We start from the raw sequence: 25,326 nt of genomic DNA, 5'->3' as shown, positions 1-25,326 counted from the left end.
AGTTGTGGCATGCATGTGGGATCTAGTTCCCTGAGCAGGGATCAAACCCGGACCCCCTACATTGGGAACATGGAGTCTTAACCACTGCACCACCAGGGAAATCCCAATTAGTATTTATTATATATTAAATAATATTTATTTTCTGGTGATAAAACTTAAAGTACTAAGTTGAATTTTTGTATCTAAGAAAAAGAAAAGGAGTCTATTTTTTTTTAACTTGAGTAGGACCCTACTTAAGATCCTGTATCATTTCACCATCTCAGCTTGTCCTCAGCTGTCACTCCCCAGAGCCAGAGCTGGTAGCAGCTAGGCATAGAGCAGTGGTTCCATTTTTTAAACTTTCTCCTTAGGCCACTGAGAGAGCCTCATCTACCAAGACAGAATCTTATAAAGATAAATGAGACATGTTGGTATGGACTATGGTAATACCCAATTTGTTTTTGGCAAATGAAAAACAATTGTATTAAAATTTTCCTTTTCTGGCTTTTTAGGTAGTTTGTTGCATTTCTGGAAGATATGCCTTATTGACCCATTAGATTTTTTTATCTTTCTAACCAAAGGTCTAGGAATGCAAATGCTTTTGAGTTCTTTTTTGTCTTTGCCATAAGAACCCATTTTGCTGTTTTCACTTTATTTACATGGATTATTCCATTATTATTATGAAGACTCATAACTTGGAATTTTTTTAAACTTTAGACTTTATTATAAGGTGAAATTCACATAACATTAACCATTTTAAAGTGAACATTTAAAATGAACTGTGGCATTTAGTACATTTACAGAGTTGTGCAACTACCTACCACCTCTATCTAGTTCCAAAACATTTTCATTACTCCAGACATAACTTTGAATTTTTCAGTGTTACCTTTTTGGAAAAAAGAGTTTAGAATACTATTGTTTCATTTGCTTGTAGTCTGGTGTAGAGTGCTGAATTATGATTATGTTTATCTTCAGGTGATTTCAAGTGCCCTGTCAAAGAGGAAATAGCAATTACCAGCGGTGAATGGGAAGTTCTTGGCCGGCATGGATCTAATGTATGTTCTTTTATTCTACTGATATATTTAGTCAACATCAGCCGTGTGTATGCAGTACTAAAAATCATTAGTGCAACTTCCTTTGACCCCAGTATTTTGAAAATATTTTTAGGGCCTAAAAGAACCCAGTTTGTTGGAAAAGAAGAGTCTTAGTTTAAATTATAAATCTCACCCATTTTATAACCCTGGTATTAGATGTGACTAAAGGTCACCATTTTCAAATACAGTGTTGCTACTTAATAAGGAAAGGGCTGGTCCATACTTTTCGAGTCTAGCAAAAGTGAGTTATGATATAGTTTGAAAATTATTTCTAAATCTCTTATAGACTACTTGTGTCATTTCTACATTAGAAAATGCATTTACTACTACTGAAATAGTGATGCTGTTTCATTCACCTGTTTATCTTATCTCACAAATTTGAAGTTTCATCTACCACCTGCAGAATTTGATGAACATTTATACAGAGCGTAGATTGATAAGGAAGAGGAGGGAAATCCACCCTCTGTTTCACTCTCGGCATATGGCTTTCTGTAGTAATTCAATGAATTCTAATTTTATTTCTTTTGCCTTTTATAGTACCTTGTGTTTGTTTCAACTTTCAGTTAGGTGGTCAGTTTCATGAGATCTCTAAGAAAGCCATCCTTTATGTGTGTGTGATACATACAGTTAAGTTGATGTATGCTACCAGGATTTAGTGAAGGCCTGTGATTTCCTCAAATTGATTTGGAGATTTACTGAAGGATTATATATACTGGCTACTATAGAAGTCACTCGTAGTCCCCAAGGTGATTAAGGAGAAAGAATGAAGATCCAGGTCCCAGGTTTGTTTTTGTTGGTAAAAACTTTAGAATATAATAGGCGACCTTTAAAGTCTTGTTTCCACTGAGAGTGTCACATGACCTTTTGGTTATATATTCAATATATTTTTTTCTCTTTGGGGACCTTGGATGTTATTGTCACCTGAGAAAAATCTTACAGTGTAATTCTAAGTTCTGATAATAAAAATTTACACTAATGTAAACTTCATGCTGTGTAATGGTTGGACAATACTGAGGGAATCCCCAAAATTGTATTTATGCAGATCTGAACCTTATTTGGGCAACCTAAGTGTCTTTCTACTACTTGACATAATGTACATCAATTTTCTTCTTTATGTCATGCTTATTTATGTGATGTGGTTGTCTCTCTTTCTTACTCTTCTATTTTCTCTCTATTCTTGCTTTACTTTTTTTAAGTTACCTTTCCCTTCTTTAGTTTTGCCAGTGACCTGTTCACACCCAAAGATTTCTAATGACCGTAATTGAGTAAATCTTTGAGGCTTTTAAACCCACGTGGCCCTTAGGATTCTCACAGTGTGTTCTCTGGACTGCAGAGGATCGGCATCACCTGGGAACTCCTTAGAACTACAAATTCTGGGCCCCCCTCGCCCCCCAGGCCTCCTGAATCAAAAAGTCTGGGGGTGGGACCCAGCAGTCTGTTTCACAAGCCCCTCAGGTGATTCTGATATTCATGTGATGCTGAAACCCTCAGGTGTTTCATGTAAAGTTGCTGTGTGAAACAAAGAGAAGGGGAGTGAGGAATTAACCAGTTATTTATGCAGTTTTGAGAGGCCTGACTTCCAACTGCTAGGTCTAGAGCAGAACCAGTCCTGACATTTTGCACAGATTAACACATACCTGTGAAGCTTCATGAATGTTTGTTCTGCCACTTCCTATCCTTTGTATTCTTTCTGTGTCATATAGGTCTACTTAATGTCAACTGTGTTTATTTCTCTATCCATGCATGCTAAGAAAACGTATATAATGAACTAAGAAGAAGCTTCTTGGAGAAAATGTGGCATTTAAAAATACTTGCTTTTAGAAATGTACTTGTGTTTTCTTTGCTGTATAAAACAGTTTGAATTTTTTAAAATAAATTAATTTATTTTATTTATTTATTTTTGGCTGTGTTGGGTCTTCGTTGCTGCACGCGGGCTTTCTCTAGTTGCGGTGAGCGGGGGCTACTCTTTGTTGGGGTGCACGGGCTTCTCACTGCGGTGCCTTCTCGTTGCGGAGCATGGGCTCTAGGCGCGTGGGCTCAGTAGTTGTGGCTCGCGGGCTCTAGAATGCAGGCTCAGTAGCTGTGGTGCACAGGCTTAGTTGCTCCACGGCATATGGGATCTTCCTGGACCAGGGATCGAACCCGTGTCCCCTGCATTGGCAAGCGGATTCTTTTTTTTTTTTTTGACTGTTTATTTTTATTTTATTTTTTTAACATCTTTATTGGAGTATAATTGCTTTACAATGGTGTGTTAGTTTCTGCTTTATAACAAAGTGAATCAGCTATACATATACATGTATCCCCATATGTCCTCCCTCTTGCGTCTCCCTCCCACCCTTCCTATCCCACCCCTCTAGGTGGTCACAAAGCACCGAGCTGATCTCCCTGTGCTATGCGGCTGCTTCCCACTAGCTGTCTCTTTTACATTTGGCAGTGTATACATGTCCATGCCACTCTCTCACTTCATCCCAGCTTACCCTTCCCCCTCCCCGTGTCCTCAAGTCTATTCTCTACGTCTGCGTCTCTATTCCTGTCCTGGCAGGCGATTCTTAACCACTGCGCCACCATGGAAGCCCACACAGTTTGAATTTTATTAAACATCATTTGAGTAGGCTGCTAGAAGATTTTGAAAAGGAACAATAAAAGCCATTTATTTAGAATCTTACTGTAATTTAGGAAGAATATTAAGTGAATTCAGCTATAAGTATACTTGCAGTTATTTTGAGTTCTGAATGAAGAATTAAAAGATCCTTCATACTTATTTATAAACTATACCAGTATTGAAACTGATTGAGTGATTGAGTTCAGTTATTCACCAACCCAATAGATAAGAAATTTTTACAAATTTGTACAAAAGACTAAAAAAGCACTGCCTAAGATAATGCTGCACTGAGAAATAGGATGCTAAAATTAAACTCTTTTAAGTGTGCGTGAATGGTTGACCTGAGCTGTAATATAGGTATTTTTTTCTCTGTAAAGGATTGTCATTTTAATGACATAATTTTTGTATTTTAAGAAAAGTACACATTCTATAGGAAACTACCAATAGCATGCAACTTGGGCATCCTTTTACCTTCTGAACAGGATCTATTTTACCTTCTGAACAGGATCTATTCTTAGCTATAAGACATGAGCAAAACCAAGTCAAGCTTATTAACATTGGTGACAAATCTTTAAAAGAGGCACAAGGCAAAGGGTGACTCAAATGATTCTGAATAAAATTGGATATTGTTTGTTAAATTACTGGTCTTGCCAAGGTCATACTAGCACTGATTTTTTTGTTTTTATTTTGACAGATCCAGGTTGATGAAGTCAGAAAGCTGGTATATTTTGAAGGCACCAAAGACTCTCCTTTAGAACATCACCTGTACGTGGTCAGTTATGTAAATCCTGGAGAGGTGACAAGGCTGACCGACCGTGGCTATTCCCACTCTTGCTGCATCAGCCGGGTATTAAGTCCCTGTTTGAAAAGGGTTTCCTGTCATATAAAAAACCCTCTACTCATGTAATACTCCTTTTCAGTAATGTGAAAATTGGTGAAGTTGGCCTGCAAAAACCTTAGCCTTAACTTTAGAATTGTATATGTGTATAAATGGTCAGACCCTTACCATACTCCAGCTGTAGCATCAGTGCACATGTAGCAACAGATAACTTTTTTTACTTTTCCCTGGGGAAAAGTAATTGTTTTTCCTTTCTCTAGCATTGTGACTTCTTTATAAGTAAGTATAGTAACCAGAAGAATCCACACTGTGTGTCCCTTTACAAGCTCTCAAGTCCTGAAGATGACCCAACCTGCAAAACAAAGGAATTTTGGGCCACCATTTTGGATTCAGCAGGTACTCATTTCCCTGAGCCTGATCTTAAGTAGGATTAGTACATTAGGGCACTAAACCTGTGTCATAATGTCCACATTTCCTGAACAGAGTCTTCCCGTCTCTTATCACCACCTGTCCCTGAGCTGCTGGGTTCGTGATTGATCCCACCCCTCCTAGTCTATCAATTATCAAATAAGACTGGTTACCTCCTACTCCAGGCAGGAGCAAGTCTGGAAGGCCTTTTTGAAAATAAGATTAAAATAGTCAAGATACCAGCTAGGAAGTGATTTATTCACGTGTTTGGATGAGTTCCCAGATAAACAACCGAATTTGAAGGTAATATATACTGAACTAGTAAGACTCTTGAGCAGGGAAGCTGCAGCTTTAAGGAATACCCAGCTGGTCGCTTTCTTAAACTTGTACAGCACTTATAATGGCCGTCTTAATAAAAGATAGAACACTCATTCTGTATGGGAGTGAAGAGCACTGTGAATTACCTATTTTTAAAATGTTTGATTTCTTAAACATGAAAATGGACTAATTTTTTATATCTTTTCATTCATTTTATCCCCAAATCCTTTTTTCCTGTTAGGTATTTTCACTCATAAATACCTCCTAAGGGATTAAGAGATTAGTGCAAAACCACAAGGTATAAGTATGTTCTGATGTCCACAGTCAGAATTTGTAATATGGTGATGATCTCTGCTTAGACTATAACATCATCCAGTATACACTGATTTAGTATAGGTCTATATCGTTTTGGAAAACCAATTGATTAAGTTAATTTCTGGTTTCAGTTTCCCATCAGGTATATGACTTAACCATCAATAAGTTACACAAACCGAGCACAAAGTATTTGTGTTCTGCATGTAAATACCTCCTGGGCTCCAAGGATTATTCATAATACTTTGTGTCTGCTTCTCAAATGGATAATTTGATATGTTCATTAGATTTCCTTTTTTAAAGATAACTTCGTGCTTGATTTCTTGCTTATCATCTGAAGGGGGGGATGGTTAGTTATTTGTGTATAGGGTGGTAGGTTTATGGTATCTTTTCCTTGCTCTCAGATTGCTGAGCTCCCATAAGAACTCCTTTTACAGACTGTGTTACCTCCTCTCAGGTCCTCTTCCTGACTATACCCCTCCAGAAATTTTTTCTTTTGAAAGCACTACTGGATTTACATTGTATGGGATGCTATACAAACCTCATGATCTACAACCTGGAAAGAAATACCCGACTGTGCTGTTTATATATGGTGGTCCTCAGGTGGGCATATTTATATACATATATATGTGTGTGTGTGTACTTTTTCATTTTCTTTTTTTTTAGGTGATTTGTTTTTTAAATGTCTGGTCAATTGTTTAAGTTAAGATTTGAACATTGCTGAACCTCTGCTATTATTGACTCTGGCTTATGCTCTAATTATCCAATTTAGGAGTTCAGGAAGCTGGGTTTTGTTAGATAGCTAACTCAATTTCTTCTTTTTTCTTTTGACCACACCACGCAGTTTGTGGGATCTTAGTTCCCCGACTAGGGATCAAACCCCGGCCCTCGCCAGTGAAAGCACAGAGTCTTAACCACTGGACTGCCAAGGGAATTCCCTCAATGTCAATTTCTTAATTTACACTGAGGACTATAACTGTCATGGAGAATGTAGTATGTCAGTGGGTAAATATATTGTTTTGTAGGTAGAGAACTTGTTTTGGAAATGATATTAAATAATTAAATGTCTTGGTAAATAAAGAGCCTTAACATATTTTTGAAAGCCTTGGTAGCCTAATGAATTCCGTCTCTTCATTCTAAGGCCACATCTCTCAAGCAAGCTATAATACTTTTATCAGCTAGTTAAGGCAACTGCTATACTACCATTCAGCACTGTAAGAAGTTTACACCTTGATTTTCTTGTTTCCACCTTAAATATTAGCATGTGAATATTAAGCAAATTTTACTGACTGTCAGAGTAAAGTATTTTGGATAGGTGAATTGGTAAATTGGTAATTTTTTTAAATGTTTAATCTTGGTTATATATCTTACATTGAGACCCTGTAGAAATTAGAATATAATTACAATGTTTTTCTAATACAACTCTCTTGGACTCAGTAAATATCCTTTATAATTATACCCAGTTATTCAGATCTGGAAATGTATCTAGATGTAAAGTTATCCAAAAAATAAAAGTAACTACATAAGCCATAACATCTCAGCAATAACCATCATATATCAAGTTAAATCACTTTGCCATTGTTTTACAAACAAAACGTGATTAACATTTGTATAATTGTCATCTAAACATAAATTATGAAAGAATTAAATTAGACTTCTCTTAAAAACTTTGAGCCAAATCTGTGTAAACTTAAAAAAAGGTATAATACAGGGCTTCCGTGGTGGCGCAGTGGTTGAGAGTCCACCTGCCGATGCAGGGGACACGGGTTTGTGCCCCGGTCCAGGAAGATCCCACATGCCGCGGAGCGGCTAAGCCCGTGAGCCATGGCCGCTGAGCCTGCGCGTCTGGAGCCTGTGCTCCGCAACGGGAGAGGCCACAGCAGTGAGAGGCCCGTGTACCGCAAAAAAAATAAATAAAAATAAATAAAAGGTGTAATACAAAGAAATTCAGGAGAGAAATTACAGGACACTCTCAGAAAGTTTACATGTTTTGTTATATTATTTTGATATTATGACTAAGTAAGAAGGGTGTTTCTCCTTCCCAGTGAAGAAATGATATATGAGATATGTGGAAAACACTGTAAAAACTAGCTGGTTATTTAGATTTTAATGCCAAAGGGATCCTTATATTACTAATTAAGTTTAAAAAGTCTAAGCCATATGAAAAGATAGTGTCACTAATCATTAGGGAAATGCAAATCAAAACCACAATGAGATACCACCTCACACCCCTTAGGATAGCTATTATCAAAAAAGAAAAGGAAAATAATAAATGTTGGTGAGGGTGTAGAAAAATTGGAACTCTAATACGTTGCTGATGGGAATGTAAAATGATGCAGCTATTATGGAAAACAATATGGCAGTACATCAAAAAGTTAAACAGAATTATAATCTGATCCAGCAATTCCATTTCAGGATGTATACCCAAAAGAATTCAAAGCAAAAACTCAAACAGATACTTGTACACCAGTGTTGATTGCAACATTATTCACAATAGCCAAAAGGTGGAAGCAACCCCAGTGTCCGTTGATAGATGAATGGCTAAACAAAATGTGTATGTAGAGGAATATTATGCAGCCTTTTAAAAAAAAGGAAATTCTGACTCATACTTCAACATGGATGAACATTGAGCTCACTATGCTAAGTAAAATAAGCCAGTCACAGAAGGATGCATATTATATTTTTCCACTTGTATGATGTACCTAGAAGAAGTAAATTCATAGAGACAGAAAGTAGAATAGAGGTTGTCAGGGACTGGGGAGGGATAGGGAATTATTGTTTAATAGGTTTGAAGTTTCTGTTTGGGATGATGAAGAAGTTCTGGAAATGGATAGTGATGATGGTTGCACAGCAGTGTGAATGTACTTAATACCACTGAATTATATACACTTAAAATGGTTAAAATGCATGTTTTACCGTAATAAAGTCCTCGCCATGCAGTAAAAACAAAATTCTTTAATTGTTTGGAGTACTTTATGAATACAACTGCATTTTTTTTGCACTTACGGAACAGTTTCTTTCTCAAAGTGTTCTTTGGAAGCATTCAAATTTGGTGAGGCCACAGGAGAACCTGCTATTCAGTTTGCAGGGAGATTTCCCCATAAGACTTTGCATGATAGAATGCATTTGGCACTTCAACCCACTGGGAGATCATTCATCCCTGTGTTTGATGACCATGTGGATTAGTTACAAAGAGGCTACTTAATGTAAGATCAGATCTTTCTAATAGCACACAATAACCTTGCAAAATTTGATTAAATCACATAAGTGGTCCAAACCTTTTTTTTTCTTGGTGTATATTCAGGTCAAAGTGAGAATCTTTTGAATAACAACAGTGCCACAATTCATAACATGAGGTGAATTACTTCATCACTAAATGCAGCAATGTCTGTAGTCAGACAAAAGTGAAACCAAGGAAAGCAACAAATATTTCCCATAAAAGTCATCAAGGCTTAGTTCTTTAAACTTTTCATTGATAACAGTAGTGTGTTTAAAAATGTTTATTTAACAAATATTTATGATACTTCCTATGTGCCAGACACTGTTCTGCAAACATAAATGCACAAGAGAGCAAGTTAAAATAGCAGAACACAGGTTTTGAAGAATTGATACTGAAGAAAACTTCTGAATTCTTAGTGCTAAAGGGCATTATGTTTAAGTACCTCCTAAGAAGAAGCAGGCCTGGAGGCTGCAAAGGCAGAAACACTGGCTCTGGGGGAGAATGTTCTATCAGGCAGTTGAGGCCATCTTCTGTGATCGACAGCAGGCAAAGAAGTGAGTTTTCTTATATGTTCATATATGTGTTCCTTGCCTAATACTTCTTTTTTCAGCTCCCTCCCTTTAAAAACAAGCACCTTCGCCCACCAAACCCCTCCTCCCAAGGTAGAAAGGGAAAACATCATTCTCCTATCTCTGTTTTTCATTCATTCAGCAAATAGTTATTGAGTTCCTATTATGTACCAGGCGCTATTCTAGGCAGTGAGGATACCACAGTGAACAAGTCAGACTAATGTCCCACCCTCATGGAGATTTATGAGGAAAATAATAAACAAGCAGACATATAAATTATATAACTTCATATAATGGAAGTGTTATGAATAATTGTTGGGAAAGACGATGGCAGAGTGACTAAAATGAGAGTTCTGACTGGAAGGTCAGGGAAGCTCTCTGAGGTTGCAGAGGATGAGAAGGAATGAGCCATGTTAAAGATCTGAGGGCAGAGCACTGTAGACAGAGGTAACAGTAAATGTCAATGTCCTGGGGTTAGAACCAACTTGATATAGTTGGTAGTAAGGTTAGAGTACAGTGCTCAACGGGGGAAATGATATGAGATGAGGTCACAGAAATAGCCAAGAGCTAGATAATGTAGGGTCTCAAAGGCAGTGGTAAGGAGTTTAGATCTTACTCTGATCTAAACCCCCTGCCATTAGGAGGAGCTAAGCTATAAAGTCATACCTGATTTACATTTTTAAACATCGTCCTGTTGCCGTGAGAACAGACTATACAGAGGACAAGTATAGAAACAGAAAGACCAGTTTGACAGTTGTTGCAGTGGCGCTAAACATCCGGAAGTTCAAAAGGAGAAGGTTCTTTACACCGCCACCGCCAGTCTAGCCCATTCAATGCTCAGTAGATATTTATTGAGTGAAGATAGCATCGATGTTTATTTTAACTCCTGGCTGGCTTGGTTTTCCCATTGGTTTCAGCCAGAGAACACTTCCTCAATTTTGCCAGAACCCTTTTTTTGTTTGTTTATTATCTACCTTAGTATCCACCAAACCTTGAACTTCTTTAACTTTCTGCCCATTAATTAAAGCCTTCTTTTCACCAGAGAGTATATTTCTGGTGAAGCACCAAACTACATTTAATTTCTCAGTCATTTTGAAGTATAGTTTCTAGGGCAATAAAGATATTTAAGAATTATCTTACCTTTTGCACTGATTTGTGTAGCAGGAGAAAAGAAGCTGACTGGTCATAGTAATTCATTAAAATACTTCAGTTTTCCCTCTACTGGTCAGAGACAATCCCAGAAGAGACAGGTAGGGAGAAAAAATGATCTTATTCTGTCATTTGAATGATACAATTCTTCCTCAGGGTAGAAGTAATCATTTTAGTAATTTTTTCTATGGGGTAGGTTAAATCACTTATCTTGTATGTAGTTAATATCTAGGTTATAATTTTAAAGTCTGTAGTTACTCAGTAATTCCTCAGAACTTTGAGTGTGAAGTTAAAGAAAAGAAGTAACGTGAACATGAAAAGATTTAATTTAAAAGTAAAAAGGGCTTCCCTGGTGGCGCAGTGGTTGAGAGTCCGCCTGCCGGGCTTCCCTGGTGGCGCAGTGGTTGAGAGTCTGCCTGCCGATGCCGGGGACACGGGTTCGTGCCCCGGTCCGGGAAGATCCCACATGCCACGGAGCGGCTGGGCCCGTGAGCCGTGGCCGCTGAGCCTGCGCGTCCGGAGCCTGTGCTCCGCAACGGGAGAGGCCACAACAGTGAGAGGCCCGTGTATCGGAAAAAAAAAAAGTAAGGAGGCTTCCCTGGTGGTGCAGTGGTTAAGAATCCGCCTGCCAATGCAGGGGACACTGGTTCAAGTCCTGGTCCGGGAAGATCCCACCTGCCGCGGAGCACCTAAGCCCATGCGCCACAACTACTGAGCCTGCACTTTAGAGCCCACGAGCCACAACTACTGAGCCCACGTGCCACCACTAGTGAAGCCCACAAGCCTAGAGCCCGTGCTCTGCAACAAGAGAAGCCACCGCAGTGAGAAGCCCGCACACCACAACTAAGAGTAGCCCCCACTCGCCGCAACTAGAGAAAGGCCAGGCACAGCAACGAAGACCCAACACAGCCAAAAATAAGTTAATTTTAAAAATAAAAATAAATAAAAATAAATCAGGGAGAGGGGGAGGAAGGGAATTGCTACTCAGTGGGCATAAAAAAATTCTTAATTATGCAAGATGAATAAATTCTAGAGATCTGCTGTCCAACATTGTCCTATGATTAACAATACTGTATTGTACACTTAAAATTTTAAGAGGGTCCATTTCATGTGTTCTTGCCACAAGAAAATAATTTCATTTTATAGGCAAAATAATATTAAAAATTTAAGCTTTCTATTTTTTGCAGCATCCTGCCTCTCTCATGCTTTTGTATGCTGCCATATAATAAATTTCACTGAAGTTGTATTTCTTCCTCAGGTGCAGTTGGTGAATAATCGGTTTAAAGGAATCAAGTATTTCCGATTGAATACCCTAGCCTCTCTGGGTTATGTGGTTGTAGTGATAGACAACAGGGGATCCTGTCACCGAGGGCTTAAATTTGAAGGCGCCTTTAAATATAAAATGGTGTGTGAGCATACAAATATTTTTCTTTTAAAGACATTTACAATTTTTGGTGCATTGTTTAGCGTGAAATCCCAGAGAAAGAGTTGGGGGAAGGCACTGTGAGTGTGTGTGCACGTGTGTGCGTGTGAGCATGTGTTATGGTTTGGAGGTGGGAGGGAAGGTGCAACTTGATATTCACTAGGCTATTCATGTCTACCTATATGTAAATTTGGGGAGCTGAGATAGAACAACTTTTATATAGAAACCCCCTCTCTTTCTATTTTTTATGTCCAGTTTAGCCAGAAGCCAGTCCATTTAGTTTTCAGCATCCTGTACACTATTAAGAGGAATAAATGAGATTTGTTCTGTCCTCTGTGAAGAGAGAAACCAACTGGTTAGTGCCTTCCTTGTGACAAGCCTCTTTCTCTCTACAGGAAGCTTTAAATGCTACCTTTTAGAGATGCCCCATGTCCTTTCTGCTGCTTTGGGAAATGATGAGAATCCGATGTTCCTTTTGCACAGTAAGGCAGTTACTGTGTTTGCCAGTGTATTGGACATGCTGAGTAAGACATGGGGATTTTCTCCCACAGCCAGTTCTTTGACCTTATGTTGTATTCTCATGTAAGTTTTTGTTTTTATTTTTGTTTTTGGCTCAGTGAAGTGAGATTGTGTGCACTGGCAGGCCTAGTAATACAGACAGGGTGGTGGCGATAGGAATTAGAACTATACAGGACTTTAAAGAAATTGTATGTTCAGTTCCTAGAGGTAGGTGATAGGGAAATAGGAGGATAAGGCGTCAAGAGTGATTCCTTCTGCTTTATTGCATTAAATTTTATAAAGGAGAGGTAATATTAGTCAACCACTTAAGGGGGCTAATTTTTTATCTTTGGGTATAGGAAGGCTTGTTACAAGGAAGATGCTGACCTCTTAGCAGACAACAGAACAAATGGAAATGGGAAATACCCATACGGCAAGGGACATTTTGGGTCACAGTCGGAAAGAACTTTATGACTAAGGGGTAACTAAACTCTAGGACAGGCTAGCAACAGAAGCTATAGGCTCCTATCTCTAGAGTTAAAAATTTTTTTTTCAAGCAACAGAATTTCCATTGATAATGAGTTCTTATCTAAAAAAACTACAGGTATTTTTAGTAAGAACATCTATCAGCTTTAAAAGCACTCTTATAATAAGATTTTTATTGATCAGAATCAGTGAAATGCTCTCCCTTTTTTACAGGGTCAAATAGAAATTGACGATCAGGTGGAAGGACTCCAATATCTAGCCTCTCAATATGATTTCATTGACTTAGATCGTGTGGGCATCCATGGCTGGTCCTATGGAGGATACCTCTCCCTGATGGCATTAATGCAGAGGTCAGATATATTCAGGGTATGTGATTTCCTATGGTACTTCTTTTTGCAATAAGGGTAGAATTTTCTATAAATTGAGATATGAGGAAATGCCAATTTTCTGAAGGTTTACAAAGTTGACAGTACTGTGAAATATTCGGGTTTGTGTGTTTAATAGCCATGTGAAATAATAGATATATCTTGTCAACTCATGAGATGTGTTTACGTATCTTTATCTACATTTATCTATATAAAATAATTGTCAACTTGATCAGTTACTGGCTATTTATAGACATATGCCAAAGATTATGGGAGATAGTCATGATTATTAAAACACACATTCATATTGGGTTGTTCTTATTTGTGTAATTGTTGGACTACAACCTCTGAGGGCAGGGATCTGTCTGCCCTATGCTATATCCTCAGCCGCCAAGCACAACGCTTGGCACATAGTCGGTCCTAAGTAGATCTGCACTGAATGAATAAACTATGAAATATATAAACAGTGATTACAATTCTATAAACAACTTCTTAGAAAAAGATGTTAGAAGAAAATATAAAATGATGCTAACAGTTGTTAAGGGAATGGGAATTATGAGTGGCATTTTTCTTTTTTAATATTTCAATAACATTTTATTTTACAGTGAAATTTTTTTATTTTTTAAGAATAAAAACTATAGGGTTTTTGTTCTTACATGTATATTCAGATAATCTTTATTTATAATAACCACAAAATGAACTCTGAATACTGCCATAATTTTCCCAGGCTTGCAGCTGTCAAGAAAGTAATTACAGTATTTAAATCAATATTTAAATATAAAACTGTGTGTGGGAGACTTAAAATGAGGCAAGTATTTAGTGCTTAAATACATTTCATTCATTGTTTTAAATTCTGTACTGCCAACAGAAGCTTTAAAAAAAAAAAAAAGGACTGCTTTTTCCTATATAAAGCTGACACTTGTCCCATATTTTTCTCCCCAGGAGCAGGAATGAATTTACACTGAGGCATTCATATGTTCTAGTTCAGCCTCCCCTTTTAACAGAGGCCCATGTTTATATTTCATCTAGCCCAGGTTAAGGATTTGGTGTGTGGCACATCTGTGGAACATGAAGCTAACTGACTCACAAAGTATCAAATTCTTGACCTTCGCACTCCCCTTTGATTTTCTGAGTTGCCTGAGACCATGTATGCTCCAGTCATGGAGCTAAAGCCTAAGGATAATTTTAGCCTGTAAATTTGCAGTTACAGACTCTCAGTGCTAGCCATTCTTTTCTGGACCACACTTGACCGTCACTGTTATCTTATGCAGGTTGCTATTGCTGGGGCCCCAGTCACTCTGTGGATCTTCTATGATACAGGCTACACGGAACGTTATATGGGTCACCCTGACCAGAATGAACAGGGCTATTACTTAGGATCTGTGGCCATGCAAGCAGAAAAATTCCCCTCTGAGTAAGTTTAAGCTTTAAAATTAAAATTATAAATTTAAAATTGTATCGTTAAAAATTGTCTTTAATAATAAGGAAAACTGTAAACATGACAAAACCAAAACTAATATTTTATAGAGTACTAGAAGACATAGCTGTTTGTCAAAGCTTAATTATAGGCCAGTTCATATAATTTGGGTTTTTTTACAAGTTATATTTGAAGCAGTTGATTAAGTGATAAAAGAAGCTTAATTAAGTACACAACTGTTTCAAGGTGGAAAAAATTCCATTTCTGCTTACATATATTTTGCAAGTAACATATATGAGTTTTCTTTTTCTAGGGACATGCTATAGTTATTGATGTGTGCTAATATCTTAATAGGAAATAGAACACATGATTTAATTAAAAAAATTTTTTTACATGTAGCATCTGGTTAATATATTACTAATTTAATTTTGAAATGCTGAATCCTTTTTTTAAAAATAAATTTATTTATTTATTTATTTTGGCTGCCTTGGGTCTTCGTTGATGCGCGTGGGCTTTCTCTAGTTGTGCGGAGCGGGGGCTACTCTTCGTTGCGGTGCGCGGGCTTCTCATTGCGGTGGCTTCGCTTGTTGCGGAGCACAGGCTCTAGGCGTGTGGGCTTCAGTAGTTGTGGCACATGGGCTCAGTAGTTGCGGCTTGCGGCCTCTAGAGCGCAGGCTCAGTAGTTGTGGCGCACGGGCTTAGTTGCTCCATGGCATGTGGGATCTTCCCGTACCAGGGCTCAAACCCATGTCCCCTGCATTGGCAGGTGGATTCCTAACCACTGCACCATCAGGGAAGTACTAAAATGTTGAATCCTTATTCTAATATTACAGTATAAGGAAGTTAACATAGTTAGTTGTGATTAGTTTTAAGGAGTTAAGTGGTTTTCCCAAATACTCTTATTTTGCCTAATCCTCTGATATTTCCATTTTTCCAGACCAAATCGTTTACTACTCTTACATGGGTTCTTGGATGAGAATGTCCATTTTGCACACACCAGTATATTACTGAGTTTTTTAGTGAGGGCTGGAAAGCCATATGATTTACAGGTGAGTTCTTTTATATTTTCTGATTAAAATAGCCATGATTAGTGATTGGTTACTTTGAAATATAATAAAGTATGGAGTAAGGTTGAATTTTCAGCTGTGGCCACTCTCTGCTTAAGAGAACTAAAATAATAGGCATAGTTAGTAGTGCCTCTAGTTAGATAAAAATTAAGATCCTGTGGAAGTCAGGAGGAAAATTGTCCTATCAGATTACATGACTTGTGTATCTGTATCTGCTTTCAGTTTGTAATCATGGACAAGATGACAGGAGTCCATTCACTATCCTCCTTTGCTTTTCTTCTTCCTCTTGGAAGGGTAAAGAAATGCTACATGATTTCATTGTTATAAAGGATTTTTAGGACCTGATTACAAGGTCTTTTAATTTTCTTCTATTTTATATTGACATTGGAACAGAAACCAACAAGTTACTTACCTCCATTGCTCCATTACTTAAAAAAAAAGCTTTTAAGAGAAATATTTCCTCCTTCCTCGTTTCTACTCCTTACACAGATTGTTCTCATAAGAAATGAAGAATATTACTTTTCCCTTTTTTGTGTTTCAGTTGACATTTATGTAGGTAAGCTATGAGATATTTGTCTATAGCAGCAGTTTTCAAGCGTTTTGGTCTCAGGACCCTTTTATATACCAAAAAGCTTTTGTTTATGTGAGTTATGTTTATCAGTATTTCTCATACAGGATACTAAGACTAAGAAAATCATAAAATATTCATTTATTTAAAATTAACAATGATAAACTATTACATGTTAACACAGATCACATTTTTAATGGAGGAGAAAATTTTTCAAAACAAAACAATTTACTGAGAAAGTTAACACTGTTTTACATTTTTCTAAATCCCTTTAATCTCTGGCTTAATAAGAAATACATCTAGATTCTCGTATCTACTTCCACATACAATCTGTTCTGAAATGTTGTTTTGGCTAAAGTAAATGAAGAAATTTTGGCCTCACAAAATATGTAATTAAGAAATGGGAGTAATATTTTAGCTTTTTCAGATAATCAGAGATATTCTTCTTTGTTGCTACACCAAAGCTGAACAAATGGTAGTTTCTTAAAGGTTAGTCTTAGTGTGGAACCTGAAACCATATCTGTAAACTTTTCATACTCTGCTCCATTACAATCTGTTGGATCTTGTACTTCAAATGGATCTTTTACCCATGTGTTGGTCATCTGGAAAATATTGGTTCACTTCTAAGTGTTGATCCATTTAATCATACAATATTTTTAAAATCATATACATTGATATTACCACTGATCTCAACAGAAAATTCTACAAGTATTGAGAAGCTCATGAGCTAGGAGTGGTAGATTCAAGTTTTCCATAATTCTAATTTTCATTTAAAAGCTCAAAATTTATCATTGGCAACAAATACTGTCAATGTTGTCCTTGAAGTGACTGGCTCACATCATTTTTAGAAAATGTTTGCCAGATAGCCAAGTCTGAATCACCATAGTTGTCATTCTTTCAAGTGAAAAATGGAGTTCCATTTAAAAACTCAGTTGTAGGGACTTCCCTGGCTATCTAGTGGTTAAGACTCTGTGCTTCCACTGCAGGGGGCGCAGGTTCGATACCTGGTCAGGGAACTAAGATCCCGCATGCTGTGCGGCGGGGCCAAAAGAAAAACAAAACAAAACAAAACTCAGTTGTACAAGTCCTTTTCCTTGAGACATCGTGTAGCAGAAGTGCTTTATGCCTTCTTCCCATCTTATCACCACAGAATATAAAAAGACCTCTGCTCAAGTGTTACAACTTAATAAAATTCTAATTTTTACTACTACTTAAGGGAAACTGGCATTTTTTCTTGTTTACTACAAGTGTATGTCACTGCCTTGATTCATGCTACGGCACCGGCACTTTTACCCACCATTGCCTTTCATTATCAGTGCAAATGCCAACACAGTGAATAAAGGCAAATAATGTCTTAGTTTTGATCTGAAAGTAAATATGACCTTGTGTATCCCTGGAAAGAGTTTCTGAGGACTCCGGAAGTCTGCAAACAACACTTGGAGAACCATTGATCCTTCTGTAAGCTTAGTGGTACATAGGGAATTATAAAAAGAGAAGGCCCTTTAGATAGGACGTATGTGTTTAATATCTTGGAGAAGCTCTGCTCCGTGTTATTAATTCTGTTGAAAATCTCTGCAAAGCTTTGGAAGGAGATGTATTCCTAAATTGTTATTTTGTGTATTTTGATTTTGTTGTTGTTGTTTTTAAGATCTATCCTCAGGAGAGACACAGCATAAGAGTTCCTGAATCTGGAGAACATTATGAACTGCATCTTTTGCACTACCTTCAAGAAAACCTTGGATCACGTATTGCTGCTCTGAAAGTGATATAACTTTGACCTGTGTAGAACTCTGGTATACACTGGCTGTTTAACCAGATGAGGAGGTTTAATCAGTAGAGAATTGATCATCACATTTTGGTACCTGCCACATAACATCTACTTCTGAAAGTATATTTGGTGCCATGCAGGTGTTTACAGCTTGTAGATAGTAATCTAATACCTTAACCATACACAAAATTAAATGATACATATTTCTAAGGGACCCAGCAATACCATGAGGATTACTGAAAGAAATAAGACATTAGCACCATGTATCCATACTACCTTATTTTCATTTTTAATAGCATTATGAAACCTCATGGACTTAATTAGTGTATTTTTACAGTATACTTCTGAGTTTGTTAAAATATGATATTAGTGATTGGTTTGGTTCAATTCCAGAATCTCTGACTAGTTACAGATTTGATAGCACTTAAATGTAATTGAATAGCTTATACTACATTGCTTGGGGTGTATCCAGCATGTTATAAACTAATCACTATTAAACCTATGGCTTAACCGGTCATTAATGATTTTTCAAGGATAACTTAGTAGCCTCCTAAAGACACTTAATTTTGTTTCATTCAGACTCTGACCAGTTTTTAACCAATTTAAACTGTATCTAGTATAAATAGTTCTCTTTGATGATATGACCGAGTGGGTTTTTCCTTTCACATAAAGGCAAGTAACTGTATATGTAGCATGGATTTAATTAGTCTTATAATATTGATAATTACAGGCAGGAAAATTTTAATCAAATGACTAGAGCTTAAATATTTGCAGGCAATTTCTTTCCCTTTAGGAAAAGAAAAAAGTACACATTCACTTGTATTTTTCAGAAAATTTAGTGGTGCCAGTTTCCATTGGGTATTTCCTCATTGAAATATTCCAGAGTTTTAGGGCAATGGAGGGGAATTTTGGTGGGGTGGGGGAGACCAGAGTGTGGAGAACGGCAGGGAGAGGAGAAGGCAAGGGTCTGCTTAAAATCTAAGCAGAGGTATAATTTGACCAAAAATACTCATGAAAAAGTTTAGGAATTGAAATTTAAACTCCTAGAATATTTGTTAAGGAAACCAGATTAAGAAATCACACTCTTGCCAACACAGGTACAGACTAACATTATTCAGGGGAGGAAAGGTTCCTTAGAGTTACTTTTACAATTCTAATTCTAATTTTTTAAATTTTCTTCTTAATTTTGGAAACCTTACAAATTGAAACTTTCTTTAACCTTTTTAAATTATTTGAGTATTATTTAGATATTGTGAGCTTAAAGAGTTTCCAGACAACCTCTTTACCATAAACTGATCCCCAGCAAGGCATGGCTCTCTTTTGCAATGTTCAAAGCTTATAAGTGATTTCTTGAATGACCATGACATTTTTCTGGTTTAGCCCTAGCATTTGACTATTAAGGGAGCTCGCAGTGCCGATTGGGATCTGCCATCTTAGAATCTTAGGGTGTTAGATGGGTCACATTGGAGCCAGTGGCAGAGAAGGCACCTATGAGTTTGACAAGCCTCAGTGTTTGGAAAGTACTTCTAAACAACACTCCAAAAAAAAAATTACTCTCTTCTTTCTCACCACTACAGAGAGAGTAGATTCCTGCCCTAGAGAGCACAGCCTCCATTAGTAAGGATGGTGACTGTGCGTGAGATGTGGACTTCATCACTGAGGGCCGCATGGGAGGTGGGGGAGGTCCAGAGATGGCAGGGTGACCTGGTAGTGCTGTCTGTGGAGGGGGATTGGGTTTTGCTGTTTTTGTATTTATACTGTATAATAGGTACCACACTTTTCCCTGTGTCTGTATATGTATTGATTTTCTTGTTATGGTATTTTCCCATGCCAATATTTGTTTATATTTTTTTCAATGTTAAATTAAATTGATTTGGGTAACTTTTCTTCCCCAAGAAAGTATTTTCCCCCATGACTTAAGTATGTATCTGATTACTGAAGATGGTTTTTGTCTGGGGACTAGTGGCATCTGACCATCTAACTTTATATAATATGCAAAGTAGAAATGGTATACAGTGGCTTTTATACAGCTACTCATTTGAAACCTCTTACCCAATAAGGCTGTTTCTTCAAAATGGCATCTCATATTTTACCAAAACAAACCTTAAAGAACCTCATGGACTCTTGAATTCACAGGTGTTTTCCTTTTGCATCTTGCCTTCTGCTTTCCTCCCATCACAAGGAATGCTTCTGTTATAATTCCCAGTCAGTTAAATGCCATTCTCCTTCCATAGGGGGAAAAATACCTGACTGAATTCGCTTGCAGAAAGACAGCTCGACTGAATTTGATTTTAAAATCAGTGTGGAAAACATCATAGTCAATTCAAGCAATCAGTAGAAATCTCACTAAAACTATTTGTACCCTGTGTTTGGGTAACAAACTAAAAGGCAAGAGTATAGCAACATTTTTAGTGAGAACCAAAAAGCACTAGCTTAAACTTCAAAGGGGGGTTTTGCAGGTTTGATAATTGGGTGCACTTGAAGAACCATCAGTAGTTATGGTTGCTTCTGCGTTGTTGAGCAGTGGGACTCAAAATCTAAGATTCATCTGGGATGCTTATGAAAAGAAATGCAATCTTGAACCTCACTCTTCGAAATTTGGATTTCATTGATTTAAGTGGAGACCAGGAATCTGCATTTCTAACAAGCTTCCCAGGTGACTCTAAGGCAAGTCATTTGTGGGCTACTTTAAGAAACTCTTCTGTAGAGAATGAGTTGGATTAAGAAAATAATAGGTGATTTCTACACTGGACTGATTTACAAGAACCTAAAACAATAGTCAAGATAGCTGCTCATCTTTGATGACTGTTGGCCCTTTTTTCACTCTGAAAAAAGCAGAAGGTATCATTAACTGTATATCCCCTTGGTCTGGAGATTAATTTTGGGATGAAGGTTTTTCTGTCTATGCCATTCCTGGCTTGTTTCCAAAGCCTCATACAAGAGGATGAAGTCACAATGCATGCATTATTTTTCAGAAGAATGAAATATAGATATTGATGCTTACTTGTTTTACTTCTTACAGAAGGTGTATCCCACCTCTCTGTAACATTGTTCTCTCTTTAGGTGGAATGATTCCTAGGAGATCTCTCATTATTACAGAATTGTAAAATTTTCAAGCTGTTATATCTTTGGTATAATCTGGTGTTCTCATTATTTAGAGGAGGAACCTCCATATAGAGAGAGAAGAAAATATACCCATGGTCACGCAGCCAGTTAGTGTTTGGTTGGTGCTAGACTCCATCCAGATATCCTAACTCATGGTAGTTAAATGATATGTAGAAAAGGCAAATTTTTAAAGAAGTATTTATTAATATATTCCTATGAAACATTTTAAAGATAATGTAAAATGGTTAATTTTTCCATTCTAAAGTAAATGCTAAGCATGCTTATTAATGAAGCAGTACTTCTAATTAGTATATGACATTCTGAAGTTAATTAAAATTGTTAACACTAAATGTGTCTTCCTTGGTGTAGTGGGGGGTTTGGGGATTGGGGTATAGAGTGCTTGCTTAAGCCTGGGAGCCCAAATTATAGCTGTTTAAAGTAAGCAAAGAGACATGGCCATATCTAAACTAAGATATGTAAGGTGAGTGTCCATTCCCAGCAGACATAAAGGAATAAGGAAACGTTCCTGACTCCCACCTTCCCAACCCCACCCAGCCCCACCTAATCCATCTTGCAGCCTGAAATATGGAGACATGTTAGTGCAAGGTGCTGGCTCCTGCTTTTCTTATTTCGTCAAGAGACAGTTCTAGGTAATCATTTGAGAAGTCCCTCAGAGAGAGAAAAAGTAGTGTTCGTATGTTTGTTTTTACATAACCCAAATACAAATTTATGTTGTATTCAGCACAGTTGGAGTTCAGGTCTTTAATTTTAGAACATAAAGTGCCTGCTGTTTTAAGCATTGACTTATATAAAAAGAACTGCATGTCTCACTCCAGTAAGTTTATGGGTTTTCTCATTTTCAGCTACATGGCTTTTAATCATGTAAAGTGAAACATTAGTTTTGTTGCATTTTATTACAGGTTCTTTGTTGCAATAAAGATGCTGCTAAAATTAATTGATGTAAATGTCCCTTTTTCCCCATCCCCCATTTGTACAATCTTTGCCTTGATTAGTGGCAACTGTGAGTGGTTAATAACACACGAACAAGGTCATGTGCTTGCAGTGGTGAGCGGAGACTGCAAGGTGGTTACGTGGGGTTTCTAGTATAAACACTAACTAAAAATGCATCCAAAGCCAGAGGGAGGTGTGCAGAGACCTGCTTTGTACCTGTAAGTGGTTCCAGACAGCCAGCGTTGGTACTGCAAGGGTGGGTGATGCTTGGAGCCAATGATTAACATAACCTCCCTGAGCAGCTAGGAGCTTCTCTGGAATGCCTCTTGGAGTTGACAGTGGTTTCTGCATGCTCCCCAGGAAATTTCAAGGGAGTTCAGTGTAATACTTTCTTCAGAGATTTCTTTGACAATTCTCTGGTCTTTTGAAGCTGTACTAGAGAAAGGGTAAGGGAAAGAAGCAAACCCAAATTTACTAATTTTGTTCTAAAATTAGTAAATTTGGGTTTGTCTAATAATCCTTCCAGAACAGACCCTCAATCTGGATTCTGTAATCCTCTAAAGTTGTACGCAAAATATTGCATGAATGAGTAGAGGTGCATTCTGGGGAGAAGGGCTTTGGCGTTATCAGATTCTCAAAGGGATAATGATTTTTTAAAAAAAACACTGCTATGTTATGTATTAGGGTCTTAAACTTTTGTATACAAAAATTTTTAGAAATAAAGATTATCTTTAAACAGGGTACTGCTATAGACCTATCCTTTTTACCTCATAACACATTAAAAAAAAAAATCTCTGTGACTCTGGGATAAACTGAGGTACACTGGGTTAACCTGTTGAGGTTGCTTGTCGCCAAAGTGACCAGCCAGACTCACCCAAACTCTAAAGAGATTAATACCTCAGCACACATATAATTCATTTATGGCACTCCAGATGGGAACATTTTATAGGCTACTTTGTTCTCTTTAATTTAGCCAGGATTTATTGCTAATCAAAAATCAGCTTTCAACTTGGCCATAAGCATCCTGCAAAGACTGTGCTGGTGGTACACACTTCCCAGTGGCTCTCGGGCTCCAGAGCCCTGTCAGCGCAAGTGTATGGTCTCGAGGCCTCTGGACATCCCTCTAGCGTGACCTTACCCACGCCGTGGTAATGAGAAACGGGTTGATCCCTTGGTGCTTTGGAGGGGAGCAGAGTCGAAACAACTGTAGTACGAGGGTCTCATAACCACAACTTTATTCTGGGCTTGGAGTGGTTTGGGGAATCACCAGGATTTAAATAAGTTAATCAGCCTAGTTCCATCCACGGATCTGGTACCCTGGCCCTGCCACCCTGGAAGAGGTTGAACTCCCATTGAAATGGATTGGATGGGATTCAGCTCTGACGTAGGCAATGAGGTTTTTGAGTTTGTGTGCTCCTTATTGAAAGATAACACTTTCTAAATTGGCTCCCAAACTTAAGTTCTTGAAATAGAAGTTTGGGAACAATTAAGATAGTTGTCCTTAGCCAGTTTCAGGAATCCACCCCCAACCCCACCCCCATCTTTACTAGAAAGGCACTCTACAGAAGGGCAGAGTTTAACATTCTACTCACAGGTGACAATTATTTGCAGGAAGGTCCTCTGGCCAGGTAGGTTCTGGAAAACACAGTGCTCTTCTGTGAAATGGACTCTCCGTGTTGGCTTGGTTTCTGGGTGTATGTATGGTCGTAGTTATATCCCTCAGCATGCGTGTGAGTGCCACTGTCTGTAGCTCCTTGGGTACTTAATGATGTGTTGCCTAGCCAGTTAATTGTTTTTCGTTGTCTCAACCGTCTATTCTTCCTCATTCCTGTCGCTGCTCCTACCTCAGACTAGGACCTGTAATGTCATGCTGGGCTGGAGAAGAGGTGAAGATTAAGAATTCCAAGTGACTTCAAAGAAGCAGTTCACAACTGTCATTCAGCAAATATTTAGTAACAATCGTGTGCTAGGCCTGTGTAGGCCATGAGGAAACAAAGATGAAGAGGACACAGCCCTTGCCCTCAAGAGGTTCTCGGGACCAACTTCACCTCCCACCTCACTAGCACACCCGGTAGGACACCCACTTTTTTTTTTCTTTAATGCTTTCATTTTATTTATTTTTTTATACAGCAGGTTCTTACCAGTCATCAATTTTATACACATCAGTGTATACATGTCAATCCCAATCACCCAATTCATCCCACCCCCACCCCCACCCCCCCATGGCTTCCCCCCCTTGATGTCCATACGTTTGTTCTGTACATCTGTGTCTCAACTTCTGCCCTGCAAACTGGTTCATCTGTACCATTTTTCTAGGTTCCCCATATATGCATTAATATACGATATTTGTTTTTCTCTTTCTGACTTACTTCACTCTGTATGACAGTCTCTAGATCCATCCACGTTTCAACAAATGACCCAATTTCGTTCCTTTTTATGGCTGAGTAATATTCCATTGCTTATATGTACCACATCTTCTTTATCCATTCGTCTGTCGATGGGCATTTAGGTTGCTTCCATGACCTGGCTATTGTAAATAGTGCTGCAGTGAACATTGAGGTGCATGTGTCTTTTTGAATTATGGTTTTCTCTGGGTATATACCCAGTAGTAGGATTGCTGGGTCATATGGTAATTCTATTTTTAGTTTTTTAGGGAACCTCCATACTGTTCTCCATAGTGGCTGTATCAATTTACATTCCCACCAACAGTGCAAGAGGGTTCCCTTTTCTCCACACCCTCTCCAGCATTTGTTCTTTGTAGATTTTCTGTTGATGCCCATTCTAACCCACCCACGGTCTTAAAGGCATGATAAATTAGCACTTTTCCACGCCAGTCCCTAATCAAATTCAAGTTGTAACCAACATTCAAGGCCCTGTGTCACCTGACCCAGCCTCACTTTCCCTCATCTGGGCTCTTCATTCACCCACAAGCATCCTGAAGTTTTCCTCTTTCAATTAGCAGAACGCATGCTTTGTGGCCAGACCCAGGTTCCTCTTGGCACCCTACAGAGCTTATATGGGAATCTTCCCCACCTGATGTAGGTGATATTGCAGAATGGTACCAGCATCAGCTTTGGAGCCTGGCTTCAACCCTTATGTCTGCTACTTGCTAGCCTTATGGGCTTGTGCATGTTTGTTTACATAACACTCTGATCCTCTGTTTCCTTAGGTGAGAAATAGGAATAATAA

The 25,326-nt window shown here is 38.0% G+C and overlaps 1 protein-coding gene across 3 annotated transcripts in view; it reads left to right on the top strand.

Moving 5' to 3' along the window:
* DPP8 (dipeptidyl peptidase 8) overlaps positions 1 to 18,084 on the top strand; it is a gene marked incomplete at both ends in the record, with an annotated part of 55,890 nt that extends 37,806 nt beyond the window's left edge. The window contains 9 exons of one of the 3 annotated variants that reach the window (XM_079699752.1): positions 955 to 1,034; positions 4,370 to 4,522; positions 4,774 to 4,909; positions 6,009 to 6,154; positions 11,748 to 11,894; positions 13,110 to 13,262; positions 14,533 to 14,675; positions 15,616 to 15,727; positions 17,962 to 18,084. In XM_079699752.1, coding sequence (XP_079555878.1) covers positions 955 to 1,034; positions 4,370 to 4,522; positions 4,774 to 4,909; positions 6,009 to 6,154; positions 11,748 to 11,894; positions 13,110 to 13,262; positions 14,533 to 14,675; positions 15,616 to 15,727; positions 17,962 to 18,084 — 1,193 coding nt within the window. The remainder of the gene's footprint in view (positions 1 to 954; positions 1,035 to 4,369; positions 4,523 to 4,773; positions 4,910 to 6,008; positions 6,155 to 11,747; positions 11,895 to 13,109; positions 13,263 to 14,532; positions 14,676 to 15,615; positions 15,728 to 17,961) is intronic. The other 2 variants (XM_079699753.1, XM_079699754.1) reach the window with 2 other exon arrangements.
* Between the last annotated feature and the right edge of the window lie 7,242 nt (positions 18,085 to 25,326).

The sequence above is a fragment of the Hyperoodon ampullatus genome (genome assembly GCF_949752795.1).
Source record: "Hyperoodon ampullatus genome assembly, chromosome: 3".
NCBI classification, from domain to species: Eukaryota; Metazoa; Chordata; class Mammalia; order Artiodactyla; family Ziphiidae; genus Hyperoodon; species Hyperoodon ampullatus.
Note: the sequence above shows the minus strand (reverse complement) of the source record. Positions and strands in the feature narration are given on the sequence as shown.